Here is a 21,163-nt window from a genome sequence, read left to right as displayed (position 1 = left end):
TTTAAACCAAGGAGCTGAAAATGATATATAAGTTTCTCCTCCTAGCCCATTTTATAGACAAACAATTAGTTGAAGAATTTTCCAATCAAAAAACTCTAATACTTTAAGATAACAGAACAGTGGAGCAACCTATTTGTATCAAAGTTTATGATACAAACGTGATGCTTGATTTTTTGATTGAGTAACCTCTCTGATGGACTGTGGGAATAATATTTGCCCTTTTTGCACTGTTGGTTCAAATTCAGCTTCTGAGCTACAATTCCAAGATTCTTTTCACTCGCAATATTGTTGAACCTCGTATTCCCCATCTTGTAACGATGCATTTGGTTTCTTTTTCTGAGGTGCAGAACTTGGCATTTGTGCCTATTAAATTTCATTGTTGTTTTCAGCCCAGTGCTCCAATCGATCATGATCACCTTGAATCTTATTTTTGACCTCCAGGGTATTAGCTATCCCAGTTTTGTGTCAGGAAACTGAGGGAAAAAACATGGAGAAAAGATCTTATCAAGATACTGCAAGATGTCACCCCCGCCCGCCCCCTTCACGCATGTCCTGGTCTAACCTATCTGTTCAAAGAATCAGGCATTTTTGAGAAATAAATGCCTCACACTTAGCATAGGGATGAAAAAGAAACCTGCAGAAGAAGAGCAGTCCTTTTCTTTTAAGGAAAAGAGAAAATAATTTTCCGGTGGAGTCTGTGATCTCATTTTCACACTGTGTCTTCATGCATGCAGGGAAAGCAGGGGTCTGTTAGCTGGGGTGTGCCCACTGAAAGGTGCATGGGTGTGTTCTGGAACTGGAAGCCTCCCATGTGGGCTTACCCTCTGCATGATTTAGAACCCCAATTGCACAAGAGTCCAAATTCTGCCTAGAGCAGACTCCCCTGCTTCAGAACTTCCCATTTCCAAGAGTATAAATGTGGCATGGAGGAACAGGGCCAGCCCTGGTATGGCAGTGGGAGCAGTGGAAGAAAAGCAGGTACAAAGCTGATCAGCACCCCCAGGTGGCCCTATCCACAGGAAAAGGTGCGCTTGCATACTCGGCATCTTCTGCACCCAAGACATTTGACTTTAATTAAGAAGTGGGCCCCTCATGAGCCTGTGTAACAATCTTCTCCACTGATGCTTTTATTAAAAGACTGTGCTAATGGACAGCTATTAAGCTTTGCTGCTACAGGCCCCAGAATGCATGAGCAAGCCTGTCCTTTGAACATGCTTAGGATCCTTTGTGGCAATAGAAAAGAATGTTGATTTATTACTAGCAACCCTGCAGGCAAATCTCAATCCTTTCATTCATAACTCTTCTTCTGTTGCACAACCTTGACTTGGCATGCCAGGTTTTCCAGAAAAACAGGATATGCAGAAGCTTATTCGAAAAACCAGGACACACTTGTGAGTGGTCTGTGGTGGTGTATAGGGTATAACGGACAAATCTTTTGTTGCATTCAGAGAGCAAAGCCCCAACCAGGCTCAAGGATGATGAATTGTGGAATGTTTATCATTTTTTTGAAAACTCATGGTTGTCCATCTTCTTCCATCCAGAGGAGGAAGGAAGGGAGAGCTGTTCTGTTTAAACTAGCCCATGAATTGAATTCACACATACCTCTCTTCTAAATTAGTTCTTTCTTTCAGAGCTTGAAAAACCCACAGAAATGCAAAGTGTTTTCTTTCATGGAACGTCTTCAAAATAAGCACACCTAGTCATGAATCATTCCTTTGACATATAGGATGTTTAAGGGGTATTTATCTCCAACTGGGTGACCCTTTTTTAATTGTCTGCTGATTTTTTTTTTTTTTTGTCTTTTTGTCCTGTATTTTTTCCAACTACTATTTGTCTTCTCAACCAGCAGGTTTGTGGAATATATTTTGTTCCCTTTGTACACACTCTAAACTGATTGCACTACATCTAAGATTGTTATCATCATTAAATTGCAGAATACACATCATTGCTTCCTTCTAGTTAGGAGGGAAAATGCTAAACAACTTAGGGTCCAAAATAGTCCCAGTAAATCATGGATCTGTTAATAAAATCAGGGTTACCCAGTATCCTTCCTATGAACCCATGCTGGCTTGAATTTGTGCCAGCAACTCCTTCAATATAACCTGCTTAGGCTGCCTGTGACATAGCACCAACAAGATGGAATATGGAAGAGGGCTTTCATTCTTGTGACTTGAACACAAGAAGTGAATTACGTCCAGGTGCCAGCTGGCAATAGTTTTTCTTATGTCAAGCCTTTGTAGTCAATGGGAAACAGTTGGGAAATTGTTAAAACCCCTTCTCAATGTTTTGTGACTATTGTATTGAAGTGCTCCCTAAAAGAAAGCCCATATTCATAGGAAATTTAATCCACCAAGATTGGCAGCATAGCAACACTCTTTAAACTCAATTTAAATTTTAAAATAAACAAAAATACTACAGCCAGCAAAAGATAAAGGGAAGCTATAATTTCATTTTTGGAATTACTAACTCCTTTTTCATTTGGGAAAGGGTGTTGAAAATCATAATCTATAATGAGCAGTCTCAGTACTGTCTGCTGCTATCTCCAGTGAATAGTCATGATTAGTCAGTAAAAAATACATATTGCCACCACCTATTTCCCTGCCAACTCTCTTAGGTGCAATTCCAGGGATGTTGCAAACAAGAAAATCATACAACCTCCAACACTCTCCAGCCAGCATGGATGCTGCAACCTGTAGGCCTTTTTTCGATCTAAATAGGCATCGGATTGCTCCCCTGATTATGTGAAGTAACTATCTCCAGATGAAACTTTTGTTTAATGTCTAAGCCACTATCAAAAAGTTTAACTGCAATTGCAAGGAATGGCTTTAAAAATGATGGCTGTTGTCTGACAGGTGGCTTTTAGCACTACGAACAACAGACACCGTGACCAGGTCATGGCTTTTAGTAGATTGAGCATGGCATATTGCGTTGCCTGAGCCCAACAAAATAAGCCATGGTCGAGTCAAAAGTGAGAGTGCTCCTTGGCAGAGAACCAGAAAGGCTTGCTGCTGTTGTCGAGGGGCTAATGGGAACAGCCTCTCCAAGGAACCCCAAAGTGCCAACACGTGGGGACAGTGGGGAAGGGCTTCCTCCCTCCCTTCCAGCAGCAAATCTCTCATGCAGGGAGGCAGGGGTGATCCATCGGGGGGTTCCCTCATATTTTGCGTCCCCCCAAGGTACACTCCACACAGGGTAAATTGCAGATGCAAGGGCATAGTTGGTGCTTCCTGTCATCACCCCCAAAAGCTGGAGATCCTGCATGAAATGGGAGGAATTTGGATGTTGCTGCCCCAAACACTTTTTATGCAGGTTCTTGACTTTTTTTGAGACATGCCCTTGCGCCTCTGTTGTACAAAGTGAAGGCAGACCTGGGCCACATTAGCCACCCCTCCCCAAAAACCCCTGAGAAATCTGCTACAAAAGGTCCTTTTCACACACCCCCGCCTTAAAAAAAATAAAATAAAATCTAATAGATAGTTCACACTGGGCTGAAATTTAGCATGGCTGCTGAATTTGCACTTTGTAGCCCAATGCTAGTTATTTTTTCTTCTTTTTGTTTAAAGGTGGGGTGTGTGACAAGCATTCCATCCTTGGGTTCTGAAGGTACCTGTTCATGTGGCCCTGGGCTGGCCTCACTGGCTGTGGATACCACAGGCAAGCCATGGGCAGCACAGAATGGTTTGCCCCAGCTGAGGGGATGTCTTGGTGTGCCTGCCATGTCCCCTGAGATAACACAGGAGAGCTGGGGGTGGGGAGTGGGAAGCACCCCACCCCCACCGCCACTCTGCCTGATGGTCTGCCAGGCTCAATAGAATTTTTACCACAGCGCTTGGCTAAAATCCCCAAAGGGTTTAACGAGTTGTGTGAATCCAGCCATTGTGCAGCTGTTCTATCTTTCCACATAAGATTTCTTTTCTGGTAAGAAAAAAAGGAGAAGCAACTGTGAAAAAATGGCACTCAGACAGAGTTTGATCCAGGGTTATAAAAAAGCCTCGGCTGGAAGTATTCAAAGAGAATGCAGTTGTGTAAATACAGCTGGACTCAGGCAAGGCTTGGGAACTCACTGGGTAGTTCAGGTCCACACCCATAACATGAGAACATTTCCTGGTAATATCTGGATTACAGGTAATCACATGTGAATGAGTGATTTTTAAGCAAAGATTAAGACTGTGAAATTAATCTGTCCCTTGAACTCAGCAGACACACTTAAGTCACTTTACAAGTAAAACAGAACTATTTTATTGATAAAACATATTCCATTTGTACTTTTGAAAATAATGAAAATTTATAAAAGGTGTATTAAAACATACCCAGATCTGAAGAGTGTCAATTTTCTGTAGTAGAAAAAAGATGTACAATGGGCTGGAATACTATATACACAGTATATTTTTATATTAGTCTATCCAACACAATACATTTGTTCAAAAGATACTGCAGTACCGTAAATGTGGTTCAGTTATGTACACCGCTTAAAAGCTGCTCCTAAGAGATTTAGACTGCTGCATTTTAGCTATGCTTATACTTCTATGATTTTTCCTGCTTTAGCATGCATACAGACACACACATGTGCTCAGAACCTTCCTGTGTTTTGTTTCATTCATTTACGTATTGAAAATATCATGCATATACACTGTATATATACATAAGCTGGTATTGTACATCAGAAAAGAATTTCTATGCAATACTCCCTTCACTCATAATTTGGATGCTCACAGTTGTTATTGCAAGCTCTGGATGATTATGATAGACATGGAAAAGCGGCTCATCTTAGAACACAGAAATGTGTGGCTTTGAAATCATCATTTCTTGCATTCTTTTTCCTTAATCCCTTATGCATTATGAGACTGAGATCATGATCGCTGTTTATATGGCCTAAGGATAACCATCTTTACAGTACTTTTAGCAAGGTAAAATGTTTTTATTGACTTAGGCATCATGAAGGAATGCAATGAAAGATCAATTTCAAAAATATTCTAGTGCGACATTCCAAGATGCTTCTCTCATAATGTCTGAATGTAAAAAAATGATTGAAATATTAGATATTGACTCTACCTTGAAAGAGTCAAGCATTCCCTTAACTCTGTCTCTTTTTAAAAACTACTCCTTGTACCATCTATAGGGCAAGTCTACTCCCTACTGCTGAAGTGCCTGGGAAGGAACCATGCCTGTATACGTGGCTTCCTCCACACCACCTTACAGGCAAGCATCAGTCGGTGTGCAGGGTTCCCTTGACCCTTGCTACCACGCTCACTCAGATTCTTAGGCTGCATTGCTGCATCCAGAAGTAGCTTCTACTCAGGCAGAATGCATACTCGCCTGTAAAACCCGTGCAGGTGCACACACTACAGGCGTGAGCTGAGGCAACCCCCCCGTCCCCGAGATTTTGCATCTCCCAGCCTCTCTGGGAAGACCCAAAACTCAGTGACCTATCTCTCACTGAGCAGCGTGGCAACTGCTGTGTTCTCGTGTTGCTTAGCCAGCTGCAGTGGGGTTTGAAATGCAAGGTTTTGCCTATCTGCAAAGGCACCGCGCTGTAAAAGAATGTCAGCTGTGTGCTTATGTCCACCTTTTGCTGCCAGGTGCAGGGCCGTCAACCCTTCCTCATCAGGGTCATTTACATTTTCTGGTCTGGCGAGTTCTTCTACAACCTCAGCATGCCCATTTTCAGCAGCGAGGTGCAGTGCTGTCCTGTTTAAGGGGCCCCTGGCCAGGATATTGGCCCCTTCTTCAATCAACAGCTTGGTCGTCGATAAGTGGCCATTGCGAGCCGCAAGGTGGAGGGCAGTGAAGCCTTCTGCTGACGTTGCTTCTACATCTGTGCCGCGGTTGAGAAGCAGCCTGGAGGTGCTGGTGTGGCCAGTCTCGGCAGCAACATGGAGAGCAGTGTGCAGGCAAGCGTTTCTTATATTGACGTCTGACTGCAACTCTACAAGAATGCGAGCAACCCTGTAATGCCCCCTCTGGGCTGCCAGGTGCAACGGGGTTCTTCCATCCACGGTCTGCGCATTCACATTGACCCCGGGCTGCTTGGCCAGGAGCTTCACTATGGACAGGTGACCTTGCCAAGCAGCATAATGCAAAGGTCCCCAGTCATCCTTCCCTTTGACACCAACATTCACTCCTCTTCTCAGAAAGATACGCACTATGTTCTCTTGGCCGTGCTGGCAGGCCACGTGGATGGGAGCTCTCCCCTCAAAGTCTATCTCGTTCAGCAAGGCGTGTTTCTCAAGCAGCATTCTCGTGCTCAGCTCATCCCCGTTCTGGGCAGCAAAGTGAAGGGCTGTCCACTGGTCCTCATCCTTAGCATTCACATTAATTTTCCTTGCCAGAAGCAACTCAACAATGCTTTTGTTCTTCTTCTCGGCAGCCATGTGGAGAGGTGTAGAGCCTCTCTTGTTGGTCAGATTGGGGTTGGCATTGTACAGAAGAAGCCACTTGACACACTCTTCTTGGCCTGACTCAACAGCCAAGTGCAGAAGGCTACAGTTCCCATCCAGAACAAGGTCAACGTCTTGGGGCTGAAGGATCTTCATCAGTTTGCCAGTGTCCCCAGACGTGATTGCCTCTGCCAGCTTTCTTTTCTGAATATCCATCGTGCCAATATCTGGAGGAGCAAAAGAGAAACCTCAACTGTGCACCATCTTCAAGCTTCCACACATTGACTGATGGCTAAACTTTAAAGATGCAGCAACCCTGACAGACAAAACACAGCAGCCCCACTGCCCATATTCTCAATTGGCAAGCTTCATACAAAGCCAAATTGAAGGAAGCCCTTTCCCCCACCAGCCCTGCTTTTTGCACACTGGACAGGTGTCCATGTGACCTTACTCAAGTGGCAATGCAGTATCATGCTGTGGGCAACAAGCTTCTCTGCTTTTGCTATGTTCTCCTTTTGTGTCTTGCTGGACCCAGAAGTCACAACAAATTGTTTTCCCATCCTCAACACAACATGCCAAATTTGTCTAAGTCTTGCTCCAACTAAGCTAAGAGATCCTTACCTGTTCCAGAATTGTCTCGCTCAAATGAGAGTGACAGGGAACCTCGTGAAGAGAAGGCAGAATCTACAGAGGACACTCCTGAAAGCCTCTTGTCACTGGAGGCAAGCTGAGATTCAGAAGCACTACGACTGAGCTCTTCTGGCTCTTCTGTCTGAGAAATCCCTGAGTCCAGCTGGGACAGCAACTCAGAAAGGCTGTAATCCTCAGCGGATATTGGATCGAACTCTTGCTTTAACTGGGAAAGCCCAGGCGCCTCCTGGAATGGATAGCAGGAAAAACAATAGACCTTCTGAATTAAAAGCAACGGTCAGGAAGAAGATAATAGAAATATGAAATTCCCCCTGTTTTTCACATCCTGTTGAAAGACATACCTTGGGGTAAGCCTGAGTGGTTTTAGCATCTTCCTGAACTATCATTTCCTTATTTTCATGCTCAGGTTTTTCACATAGGTCTTCTGTTTCTGAGGTAATTTCTGGGAAATAAAAATATAAACCAAAGATGAAGATGCTGCATCTTCATTCTAGAAGATGCTCAGAAAAAGGAATGAGTCTTCACACAGCACAGTCTCCTTCTCAACAAAGAAATATATTTGCTTATGAGAGGGACCGGAGAAATGTAAGCCACTCTTGTCCTGGTGCTGTAACAGGGATGGAAAACCTGTGGCCCTCCAGAAGTTGTCAGCTGCCAGGTCCATCAGCTCCAGCCAGCACAACCAGTGGGCAGACCGGAAGTGGACCTCTAGAGGGCCACAGGCTCCCCCACCTCCACCAGAAATGAGATAGGGCTCCTGCTGCAAAAAGACTTCCACAAAGCAAAGACAGTAAAAGCATATGCTGTCATTTTGGGAACTGACCAAGTAATAAACACAGGCATTATAGGTCTCCTTGCTCCAGGCACACCTCCCTTCAATATCCTTTCCTCCTCTGTGCAAGCAATTAAATCAGGGAGAATTTCTGCACTTTAAATAGTTTATCATGCAACCATAAAACCTATTCAGCTGGAATAAAATATGCCAGTTACATAACTTTGCAGGATATGGGGCCATATTCAGATTCATCAGCATGGACTGAGAAAAAGGGAAGATTAATAGCTGTGCTGAGTGAAGGATATGCGTGACCCTCCCCACCTCTCTCCCTCTCCCCCACGGATGTTCATGTACGCTTAGGAGATCCTGCCCACGGTTTTCTAGCTCTTGCATTGCATTTATTTTCAAAGTGCACATACTTTGCATGCAAGGGAGCATTCAAGAAGCCACAGTGCTATGGCACAGTCCAACACGATGTGAAAACCGTATTCTACTGCCGATCTGGATTGTGCCGATTCCTCAACCCACGTTTTAAGGTCAATCTAGAATTACTCCTCTTGCTTACATTTGGCAAGAGCATTTTCATACTGTGGAAAATACCATATGAACAAAACATTTTCCTTTATGTTAGCATAACTTTACCACAGCTATATATATAGATTTGCAAGGGCACCCTAGGTAGCAGCTTGGGGACTTAGGTAGATCAGTACACATCTGACATCTAAATCAACATCTGCTCATGATCAGACAAGTTCTGGCATAATCCCCTCCCTGCAGTGAGGAAGTTCCTCATACTGTGACCTGCACAGAACACTGGGTTTGTGTGTACTTTGCGTCCATCATTTTTACAAAATTTTGGTGGAGCTCCACCATGGATTAATACAGTCCCGAACACTGCAGTGACTCACTACTTTGCCAATGAGCCCAGTTAGAAGTGTTTACCTTGAAATGTTGGCCTCTTGCTGGGGTCATCTTGCCAGCACTTTTGCATCAGTTTGATCAAGTTATTGCATGCACGAGGTCTGGATTTGGAAATGGCTGGTAGCTCTGGGCGGTGGCCATTAACTACTTTCACCATAATATGCAAGATGTTATTCTCTTCTGCAAATGAAAAGGACAAATTACAACTGTTTTTTATTCTGAGATTAATCAGTCCCTTTTTTAGGGCCTGAATTTCCTAAAGTAACGCCTACATTATTAGCATGAATGCCTACATTACTGGCACAGGAGCAGCACAATGATGTGAGGCAAAAATATTTGGAGGGACAGGGGTTGTCCACTGTTGCCTTAAGCTGTCTCGGGATGCCATTTACAATTCCAAATTTAAATACATGGAATCATATCCTCTGCTCTTACAGATGAGGCATTCTAATTTCCTCAGCTTGCTAGCTTAAAAAAGAGATGAATGAAATACAGTTGTTCTCTGTAGGTAAATTAAATGCAATAATGCCTCAGTATTCCTGCAGCATGGGAGATTTATCCAATTATAGTTCTTTTGGGTACCTCTAGACAGGTTTATCATCATGCCCAGGATCTGATAGTTTTGGTTAATGTGGCACTATTCAAAATTTCTGGACTACAGTTCCCACCATCCCAGACCACTGGATATACTGACTGGGCCTGCTTCAACTCACACCATTCAGAGGATAACCACATGGGAAAAGCTGGATTAGACTTCAAGCTGCTGGGGCTGGCGAAAGTCAGTGACCTTTTTGTTTATATATGCCCTCTCATATTAGGGTACCACAAAAAGCTTTCTGCAGCCCGCCTGCACATACCCTATGGCATATTGTGGTCAAGATTGCTTCACTGACTGCTGAGGGACCGTTGGGTGCCTGCATGCGCCTGTCTGGCAAGAAGGGTTAGATTCAATGACCTCATAAGCCTTTTCAGTGCAGAAAAGGTAGCTGGGATTTCTTATCCTCAAAGGCATGGACAATATTTCAAGCAGCTGGCACAGATCTGTATGAACAATGATGAAGTTTTGGCATGCTGCATCCCAGTAGAACTATGAGGAAGCATTTACTTTGATGTGCTCATCTAATATGACTCATATAAACAAATATTTATAGCATACCTGAAAATGGTTTTTTCTGTGTGAGAACTCCCCAGATAACAATAGAAAAGCTGCAAAAGAAAAACTTCAGTTAACTTCATAAAAGTATGACACATTTTTACCAGAAATAAAAATCACACTAGATCATTTGATGCAGCATTGAAAGTAGTGCTAGGATGAGAATAGCTCTTGAGAGAGTGAGACCCACCTTGCTAGAATAGACCACATTTCCTTGCACTGGGGAGGCCAACATGGTACCTGTGGGCACCAGTGTCTCTTTAGAACCTTCCTCTGGTGCCCACCAAGGCACCCACTTCTCCCATTTTTAGGGTACAAATATGTGTGTATTTTCTCTCCAGGAGCTGGAAATACATCAAAGTGAGGTAGGAGCCTCTGCCATCTTGAGTCCTCATGAATCTTGGCAGGTTACTTGTTTTTTGTGATTGTTAACTATGTCCACCCATGGCAGCCATTTTATACTTGTACCCAGGACAGTTTCTCTGCTTTCCAAATGTGACCATGGGTTTCAATGCTTGCTTACCCTGATCCAGCCCAACATTAAGCTGACAAAAGCATCTAGGCAGATGCCACCATTACAAGCATCACGTTCATGGACGGGCAAGCCTTACAGAACAGGAGATCAGACATCTATTGTGTAACACTATCTCCTGTAACAGATGGTTCCCTGCCCACTATTGGAGGTTATTGGCCCTCAACATGACATCATCAAGAATGCTAAGAGCAGTGTCAGGGTAGAAAACAGTAGTGGATATCAATGGGTGCTTGTATACTACATCTCTGCAATCTGAAATCAGTTGCAACATTGTTTTTCGGCTGGCCCTAAATGAATCATGACCAAATGAATCAAACGGCACACACATGAACTTTGCTTTGAATGCCTCTCAAGTTGTCAGCATGCCTGGTTGTAATGTCCAGACCAAACTAAAGGAAAGTAGAAATCCAAGATAAGGATCAAATGGGTTCTAAGATGGGTTCCTAGCTTTTACATTTAGCAGGGTTACCTAACACCTCTGATGAGAAATCTATGCAGTGAAGAAGAAGAAAACAGATATGTGAACTGACCTGTAGACATCATGCTTGGTATCAAAGTATCTGTTCTTCTCTTTGATGCGCTCCGGGGGCAGGTATGCAATGGTGCCACAAAGGCCATCCATGCTGAGATCGTGAGAATGAGAAAGGCCGTTGCACTTGGCTAATCCAAAGTCTGAAATCTGATAAAGTAATAAAAAGAATTAAAACATTTCCTAAATAATAGCTGCATGTGTGGTTTCTTTTGAGATACTCAGCTTGAATGTACCCTTTTGTTATAAGCTGTGTTATAAATTGAAATGGACACCTGGAAATAGGAGCAAATAAAAACAATATGGAGATAGAAAAAGAGGGCATTTTTTAATCTAAGCTAGCAAAAGAAGAAGAAAATGGCCAAGGAAATTTTTAAGAGACGTATCAATCAAAACAAATGCCCAAGGAGTAGATTTGCACCAGGCTTTCTGAATGGCTAATAAAAAATAGTGAGTGTATAAATGGTGTTTGTTTGGGTGCTTTATTCTGTTGAGAATGCATACTTCCCTAGCCACTACTGAGAGATGCCAGCAGGGTTATTTTGGAGTAACTTATTTCAGCCACCACCCTACCCACAAACATGCATACACTTGCCCAAGTAGCAGAGAGAGAATCAGCGATGCCACTCAAGGCTCCACGTTATCACTTAAACTTAAAAGAGAAAGAAGCGTATGTTGAACTAATCTGGACATGAGTGTTTACTCTGACTAGACTGTAAACTTAGCTTCTAAAGTTAATGTGGTTTATCCCGGTCAGCAACTTGCATTTCAGAACATTTGAATGATGGCAGCAAGTTAAAGGAGTGAAGTGTTTTGTGCAAAAGAAAGACTGATCATGTCTACCTTTTCTAGGAGAAGCTATATAGTGGCCATGCACTCGTATCACTTGAGATTCAGCCGGCCTTGGTGGATGGAGTAGCCTTCTACCAGCTTCAGTTGATAGCCCAGCTATGCTGTTATCTGGACAGGGATAGCCTAATTTCAGTGAGCTACAGACTGGTAATCTCTGAAGTAGACTACTGCAATGCACTATATGTGGGGCTACCCTCGAAGACTGTTCAGAAGCAGCAGTTCTTGCAAAATGCAGCAGCCACATTAGTAACTGAGATCAAAAGGTCCAAACATATAACACCAATTCTGGTCCACTTGCATTGGCTACTTATAAGCTTCTAAGCACATTTGGTTCTAATCTATAAAGCCTTGCACAGCTTGGGACCACAATAGTTAATGGAACATCTTGTCTAACCTCTATCTACCCAGACCCTACACTCTGTACCTGGGGCCTTCCTCTGACTACCAACTCCAAGGTAGGTCCAGAAAGAGTCAACAAAGAAGAGGGTCTTTTCAGTGGTGCCTCCCATTATGGATTGTTCTCTCTGTCAATGCCTGTCTGGTGCCAATAGAGTCATACTTTCTGCATCAGGTTAACACTTCCCTCTGCTCCCAGGCATTCAAAGGCATAGGATGTGTCATGCCAGCTCTTTTAATTAGGTCTGAAATTATTTTCAATAATTACTGAAATTATTTTTAATGTTTAAATTGCTTTACAGTTTAGTATGTTGTAATTTTAAACTGCTTTAAAATTTGTATATTGGAAGTTTTATATTGTGTGCTACTTATATTTTTATTATATCTATTTTGTATTTTTGAGAAATTGCCCAGAGAGCTTCTGCTATTGGGTGGTATAGAAATTAAACAAATAACAAGAAACACAAGAACAAGGATTTAATATTTCTTGGTGGCATAAGGTGCAGATACAATCGAGATATGCTAAAGACCATAAAATGTGGGGCTTTTATAAAGATTTAACAGCATTTGATCAGGTGATGGTTAAATCAGATGAGAAAATGATTAAAAGACTACATAATTTCTTATTCAATAGGAGAATGGAAGATGAACAGATTAAGGAAACTATGATAATGTGGGCACAAAACTTTGGATATAATATTGAATTAGAAAAATGGCAAAAGCTGTGGGAGAGAAATATTAAGGTAACATTAGCAACTTCGTATAAAGAAAACCTGTATAAAATGTTTTATAGATGGTACCTGTTGCCAAATAGATTAGCTAAGATATTTCCAAATATGTCAAATGGATGTTGGAAATGTAAACATAAATTAGGTACTTTCTATCATATGTGGTGGACTTGTGATAATGCGAAAAAGTATTGGATTAAAAGACATAAATGGCTTGAGGAAATGTTAAAAAATCCTTAGCTTTTAAACCTGAAGTCTTCTTATTAGGCATTATACCTGTTGATATTAGTAAACAAGAAATGTACTTGATTTTACATGTAATTACTGCAGCAAGGATTGCATTTGCTCAACACTGGAAAAGTGAAGAACCACCCACTGACGAACTGATCCTAAAAAAGATCTTGGACTGTGCAGAAATAGATAGACTTTGTCATTGAAGGAGAAAGAAGATACTGATTTCTATCAAACTTGGGACTCTTTTTATTATTGGCTAGAGAAACAGGACTTCGTATAGATCTAAATATGTTTCTAAGTTATCATAAATGGAAAAAATGTGAGGGCTGTCCCAGCAGGTCTGATGTTTTTGATGACTGATGTTGTTTTTAGTTTTACTTTGTTTTAGGGTTATTTTGAATAAAACTTATTATTAAAAAAAAAGAAACAAATAAAATGTAGGGAAGGGGGGAAAGATTCCTTACTCAAAAAACAAAATACAGCCAATCGCTATCAGGTGACTGACTGATAATAATATTTATCAAGAGCAAGAACCTAAGGGCTTATACACATCCGAACTGTGCTTATATGATCCAGTTTTCATATAACACTGAACTGGGTCATAAAGTCACATGTGCAGAGACTTCTTTGGAGGAGAGAGAAGAGGTCTTGAAATCAGACTGTGAAAAGTTCTATTCTTCTGTAGCAACTCTATAGCAACTCTGCAGCCAGACTGTTGACTGGAGCCAGGGACAGGAAGCATGAGCTTCCCTTGCAACAGGAGCCTCAATGGTGAGGGTGGAATTCCAAATACTAGTGTGGACTTAGCCCTGATGGTGTGGAACCAGGCTACCTGAAAGGCTGCTCTCTCCCAGAAGAGCCTGCTCATGTCTTAAGATCTTCTGAAGAGGCCCTTCTTTCAAAACTGGAACCTTCAGAGGTGCATCTGGTGGTGCCATGAAAGAGTGGTTTCTTCACTGCCACTCCCAGACTGTGCAATTCCCTCCTGAGGGAGGTGAAGTTTATTCCTTCTCTGCTATTCTTTGGCCAGCACACATAAACCTCCCAGTTTAAGCAGGCTTTTGACTTTCAGTGGGTTGGATGCTGTTTTTATTCTGGTTTTCTTATGGTTTAACAATGTTTTAAAGTATCTTATTATTGTTTCAGTCAAGATTTACTTATAACTTTAAACTGTTTTAAAGCTTAAAGATATAAGTAAATAACTTTACACTGCAAGAAAAACCTGAGGGTGTCTGCTGGAGGTGTACAGTCGAAAGGACAGTTAATCGTTTATTCAGGCATACAGAAAATACATGCAGGATACAGGTAGTCACCAAAGTGACTACAAAAATGGAGTCTGTACAAGTTGCTTTTACAACCTACCAGTTACATACACAATTTGGAGCGGGGCGGGAATCATTTAGGCAGTTTGCTAGAGGCACATGAGAATAAAGCAATAGGGCTGAATGGATTAAGACAACACAAAAGGAAAACTTTTAGGACAGGCAAACATCAGCATGTTTAAGGTGAAAGAACATTCAGGACAATGTACATTAGCAAGATTTGCAACATGTGTTCCTGCTCAGATCAGGAATCCTATCTTAACTCTAAGCTGTTCTTACAGTGTCAGGCTTTTGGCAGCCATGCTATGGCAGAGCTTGGGCTCATTTTGTCCCAACAGTGCTGTTCTTCCTGGTAGTAAGCCAGGATACAAATCAAACAATTACATAAAAATGTCTACCCAGTAGTAGGTCCTATTGAACTCAACGGGACTTACTTGCAGGTAAGGCTGGGAGATGAAAAGGAATGGACCTAACAGGCAACTTCTGGTTAAGGACTATTTTATCCTTATTCATTTCCCAGTCCCAATCAATGTTCAGGACATGTAAAATGTAATAAACATACCCCTAGTAATACTAGAACAACGTATTACTTACATATTATTTTAAAATTAAGTACAAAATAAAGGTCAATGTAAGCTGGAATAAATGCATGTAATGTCAAGCAGCGACAGGCAGTGACAACATTGGAAGATGTATAGAAGGAAGGAGGGGTGAAAAAGGAAATGGGGTGGGCATGGGAAGAGATTCTGTGCACTTATTCTTGAATGTAAGCATATAGACACAGTCTAACTTTTCATTTGCAAAGTGAGAGGTACTTGGTGATGACAAAAGTCACAATTCAAACTCCAGCCAGCCTTGGAGTGCGGGTGGTTAGACAAGTAAATGCAAAATAAGAAACCCGGGAAAAAAAAGAACCACCACTTAGAACTATGATTTTAACAATGCTTCTCTACTCTCATTGAATGGATGGCAGTGGTTATTTAAATTTTGTGCCATTTGATTTCAACTAAAGCAGAACATATTCTGACCAGGTGCCACAACAACCAAGATTCTGAAAGACAAGGTTGCACTAACTTTTTAATTATGTGTCCTCAGACAACTCCAATTTCCCCAGTTACAAACTTGTATTTTAAGCAAACAAGTTAATGCTTATCAACACCATCAGATTACATCCAAAACAGACTTGGAGCTCCCAATATATCAAAATTCTACGACAACTAAAACAGTAGTGCCTGAAGGGGCTCCCACCGCTGAGGCGAAAGAAGAATGTTCATCCTGAAAAAGTTTTGTAGCTTTAAAAGTAGACACATTGAAGTAAGTTTCTACTACTGCACAAGAAATTTATCCATGCAGCTCCTGTTAGCACCAGGTACCCACACGCGTGCAGAGCCATAAAAGGAATTTAATTAGGTTGCAAGAGTCGCCTTCTAAAATCCCTGTACACCAACAGACTGAAGCAGAGTCAAACGCAATGACTCACTATTTGAATTCTATGGGATTCTGAGTTATCACCTTATTGGAGTCTTTAAATATTATGCTGCAGGTTAATTCAATTTTAACTCACAACTTCTTGGGTACAAGGATAACAAGCAAAAGCAGAATGATTCTGGAGCAAGTGTATGGGATGCTCAAATGCATGAATCTGTGGATTTAAGAGATCCCATAATGGTAGAAACTGAACACATATAACTGTCTGATACCAGAAGGAGAGAATTGATCCTTCTGGTCAGGCACAGTCTCCTCTGGCTGGTCACCACTTCCAAGGGTCTTTCCTAGGCCTATTATTCAGGGAATGAGTTTGCATCACTGAGAATTATGACCTCCCTCCTCCATCAGGAACACACTTTTAAGTTTCATAATGGAAAACTGACTGTTTTATAACCACACTTTTTTAGCACTCATAAGACCATTTCCACAAGCTGCAAACTTTATTGTAGTGTGAACACCATTATGGAGTATGCCCACCTGAATAAAAATCATGGACTCCTGAACTGAATATGAGTGAGATATATTGGATTCCAGTTTATAAGAAATACAGTGGTACATCAGTGATCAGTGCCTAAGAAAGCAACATTTTAAGACTAGAAATCTGTTGGCTTCAGAGCCATTGTTGCTCCAGACTTGCTTTCTTCTTTACTCTCATTCTCTTTGCCAGAAAATGCTATTGGCATCACACTAAATATTGTTTGTTCCATCACTACATCATTTACATTAGTTCTAGTGCCAGACAGCATACCTCCCAAGGCTTGTATTCCATCGTGACCACCAGGCCAACCATCCAAACCAGCTTGCTCCAGAGAAGCAACTGCTTCACATTGCTTTAATGCTTGCTCCACCATTCAAAACGGTGTTGAAGATGTTTTCTTACTTAGTATTAAGAAAGCAGGTGAACAGCACAAGCCTTTTAGATAAGAATGCTTTCACTGACACAAGTACACTAGTGCCATTACTCAGCATTTACTTTGCCAAAATATTCAAGTCTCCTTCAGAATTGGCTTGAATAGACCAGCCTCCTGTAGATTACTGAATTATAGAGCAAGCACAGAGTACACAACTTGAAGCAAACTGCTAGAACTGGAACAAGATTTTCCAGAGAAATCAGGCTGCACATAAAGTACATGGAGTTGAATCGCTCCTCTTAGTGATGCTTTGGGTTACAGGCTACAATAAGAGAATGTGGCACATCCATTTGATATTTGAGTGGGTATGTGTACATTAGTCCAATTCTAAGGGCCTCACTTCCATGATCTGTGCACTGCAAAAGCAACTAGTATTGGAATAGTATAACACCTATCAACACAGTGGATAATGATAGCTGGCAAACAGAGAAATAAAGCCAAGTATCAAATCCCTTCCATAAAGAAACAGTGAGATCTTATGCTATCAAAATTAATATAGCAAGGATGAATGTGCAGTTATGGAAGGCATGACTAATGCTTTTAACACACATCCAGCAAGAAAGTCTCCAGCATATTTGATAAGTGAGATTACAACTATCGTTATCACTATTATTATGATTACATTGCATTTATATTTTGCCTTTGTCTCTTCCAAAGAACCCAAGGCAGCTTACATAGCTCCATTTTATTTTCAGAACAACAACCCTGTGAGGTAGGTTAGACTGAGAGTCCATGCCTGGCCCAAAGACACTCAGTGAGTTTCACTCCTGAGTGGGGACTAGAACCCAGAACTCCCAGGTCAGCAGTTCGACACCTTTACCACCACAATGGCTCTTATTTATATTATATTTTTGAAAGTACTGGACAATTTGAATAGCATCTAAATATTCAACCCCCATTTTAGTAGCTGACTGAACTTTAGCATTCTAGTCTGGCCAGGCAGCCCTGTAATTCCCTTGCAATAACTTTTGATGCAAAAGAAAGTATGAGCACCCATTTCCAGCCAACCTGGATACTTCTTTCTGCTGCCTCTCCCTGTTAAACAATCTGGGAGCCCAAATCATGGAATGTTGCAGAATGCCCTTTCAAGGGCTGCTTCCAGTCACCAACATTTAACAACAAAATTTAGCACTCTACCCACAGCTGAAAGCAGGGCAAAAGGGGAAATTTTGGAACTTGACAGTGTGATGCAAAGGGTTAGATTTAGATATCAAGTCCACTGGTTTAACTCTCCACGAGGCTAGGAAATTCTATTGAGTAGCTGTTGGCAATTCACTGTCTCTCCCTCTGAGCTCCTCTGAAGAATGACAGTGTATAAACTGACCAAAAAGAATAGACATATCCTTTCCATGAATCAATGCAATAAACAAGAATGGGTAAGGTCAAGCTCACCAGTGAGCTATAGGCACGGAAGGAAGGAACAGCTCCCTGTGTAAGCAAGGGACTGTATGGATTATAATTCACAACCAACTACAGAAGAGACCAAGTGGGAAGGGCCAGAGAAATCACTGGAAATGAGCTTTCTTGCATCACTCTCACCCAGGGATAGTCTATTAAGTAATAAAGGTGGATTAAAAATTAAACTCTGTTGCTACGATGTGGCTATCTTGTTCTCTGGAAAGATTGTAATTCAGCGGCTATGAGTGGAAGGCACCTTTCTGTGTGAGAGCACAGAGGACTTCTCCCCTTAATTCTAACTCCAAGCCAATTTCTGGAGAGTGCTGCCAGTTACCAGTGTGAGGCTAAAGAAGGGTTGATCTGGCTTTTAAAAACATCCACCCAAGGAATCCAAGGGTTATGGCAACTTCTGTGCAAGAGTCTAAAAATCTTGTTTGATAAGATATTTGACAAACAGTGGCCCGGTTCAAGCCTAATGGGAAACTATGCTATGAGCAAGTCATGGAAGCCTTGAACCCACCAGGACTTCGTGCTCCACAAGGCAAGCCAGCATGCTCTGAAACTCAAGCTTTCCGTTCCCATTCACATTCTAAGTGGCATGATAATGTATGGGGTAAAAAGCTCAGGTACTGATTAAACTGAAAAGAAACACAGAAACACACTTCAGCGCAGATAGTGGTCTTTGTAAATGCCAGAATGGGTGCCTAAAGGGCACTGAAACAAAACAGAGGTTATGGTATTCACTATCTCCATTTTCACATGGAATCTAAAAGGTTTGATTTGGAGAATGGGGTAAGCAAGGCATCACTAAAATTATGGCAAAAGTTTCCATGGTTAATGCAGCATTGTGACTAACAGGAATAACTTGTGGCTCCCTGAATAATTTGAGTTGTGCACACCTGCATTAATATTATGAGTGCCCCATTCTAGTCTAGTCTAGTCTAGTCTATGTAGGAAAAATACTGGCCAGCATTCTAAAGCTAGTGCTGCATGACATTCTATCTATCAGTTTATTTATTTGCTATATTTATATCTTGCCTTTTTCCTGTCAAAGAACTCAAGGTGACTTACATAATTCTCCTCCTCCTCTTTTATCTTATCTTATCTTATCTTATCTTATCTTATCTTATCTTATCTTTGCCTCCTCCTCTCTGAATCTTATCTCCACAACAACCTTGTGAAGTAGGTTAGGCTGACAGTCTGTGACTGGCCCAAAATCACCCAGTGGCTGAGAGGAGGCTAGAAGGCAGACCGTCTGAGTCCCAGCCCTGCACTCTTAACCACGACACCACACTGGCAACATGGGTTGCCGGGTAGCACACAGTGGGAGGCGAAGGACTATTTTAAAGAATTCATTCATTCTTAGTTTTTATTATCTGCCTGGGGACTTTTCACCAGATAGAAAAGAGGGCTATAAATGTTCAATGCATTTACTATGTATGTTAGTCTTCCCCAACTGGAAGGCCTCCAGATATACTGGACTACCACTCCCAACACTCCCCAGTCAGTTGGGAGTTGTTAGCCAACACATATGGAGGGCACCAGACTGGGAGGAAGGCTTATGTACACAGTTACAAACCCAAATGGTTATCAAGAAGTAGCCCACATTTTTTTCTTATTTCCTCATCTATTTTTATTTATTGAAAACACGTATATGCCACCTGTTTCACCCATGGCATCTCTAGGAGGCTAACATCAGACTATTAAAATATATTCTAAAAAATAAAACAATGGCATAAGTTAGTATAAATATAAAACCTAGTAAAATTACATTAAAATGAATACAACTGGAGGTTAGGTATTGGAAATGAATATGTTTTTAAAGAGGTAGGTCTTGACCTGGTGCCAAAAAGAGCATAACGAAGGCGCCAGGAAAGTCTCCTTAGGGAGAACATTCCAGATGTGGGAAGCAGCGGCAGAAAAGGCCCTCCTCCTAGCAGCCACCCCCTCACTTCCCTCAGGCAAAAGGGTCCAGGCATTCATCTGAAAGGCTGGGTAGGCATACTGTATATGGGTGCAGATGCTCCCATATATTTATACTAGCATACATCTTATGACACAATTTATCATTTATTTATTTATTCATTACAAACGTTTATATCCTATCCTTCCGACAAGTGCTCGGTACAGCTTACATAATATAAAATTACAATAATACAGCAATAAAACCACAATTATTAAAACAATATAAAACAGGACCTTATAAACTAAGAAGAAAGAAAAGGGGAGGAAAAGAATAGAAAATATGACTGTGAAGAAGGAAAAAAATCTTAAAACATCTAAAACCCTTCATTATTAAAATGATGGTTGAACAAAAAGGTCTTTTGAGTCTGAACATAAGATGGTTCACATATATGGGGGACAGATTGTTAACATGGTTCATTTACTACCTTGTTCTGCTATCACAGTTTTCCTGGGAAAAAAGTTCCCTGTGTTTTTGTGTAGAGTAGCATACAGCTTTCTACTAATTGTTTAATACACAGGAGATGTCTTTTTTTTGGGTGGGGGGGGAGTTTTACCTGATACCAAATATTGTAGGTCAAATATCAAAGGTCTATGACATACCTTGACATGATAATGAGCATCAAGCAGTATGTTTGCTGGCTTAAGGTCCAGGTGGAGCAGAGGTGGAGACATGCAATGAAGGAAGTTCATGCCCACAGCTGTCTCATGGATGATCCGGAAGCGTAGATCCCAAGGCAGTGGTTCAGAGGCCAGAAGCTTCTCCAGTGATCCTGTCTCCATGTATTCCATGACCAAGCCCACAGGCTCTTTACAGATACCATAAACTGGAAGAATATAACGAAATTTTGCCATTTCCATTTTCTTGGCTTCTTCTAATAGCTCCATACGCTCTCTAGACAAAAAAAAAAGGTGAAATACAGGATTTTAG

The 21,163-nt window shown here is 41.5% G+C and overlaps 1 protein-coding gene across 1 annotated transcript in view; it reads right to left on the bottom strand.

Annotated features, from left to right (window-relative positions):
* Positions 1-4,315: 4,315 nt before the first annotated feature.
* The window catches only part of RIPK4 (receptor interacting serine/threonine kinase 4), a 32,864-nt gene continuing 16,016 nt past the window's right edge, over positions 4,316-21,163 (bottom strand). The window contains exons 2-8 of the mRNA XM_044442303.1: positions 20,836-21,127; positions 10,943-11,091; positions 9,881-9,930; positions 8,746-8,904; positions 7,370-7,470; positions 6,999-7,254; positions 4,316-6,604 (exon numbers count right to left, since the gene is read on the bottom strand). Of these exons, the coding sequence (XP_044298238.1) occupies positions 5,427-6,604; positions 6,999-7,254; positions 7,370-7,470; positions 8,746-8,904; positions 9,881-9,930; positions 10,943-11,091; positions 20,836-21,127 (2,185 nt within the window). The 3' untranslated portion in view covers positions 4,316-5,426. The remainder of the gene's footprint in view (positions 6,605-6,998; positions 7,255-7,369; positions 7,471-8,745; positions 8,905-9,880; positions 9,931-10,942; positions 11,092-20,835; positions 21,128-21,163) is intronic.

This window comes from Varanus komodoensis, unplaced genomic scaffold (genome assembly GCF_004798865.1).
Source record: "Varanus komodoensis strain SLA01 unplaced genomic scaffold, ASM479886v1 scaffold4, whole genome shotgun sequence".
Lineage (NCBI taxonomy): Eukaryota > Metazoa > Chordata > Lepidosauria > Squamata > Varanidae > Varanus > Varanus komodoensis.
This window is presented reverse-complemented; position numbering and strand designations above follow the sequence as displayed.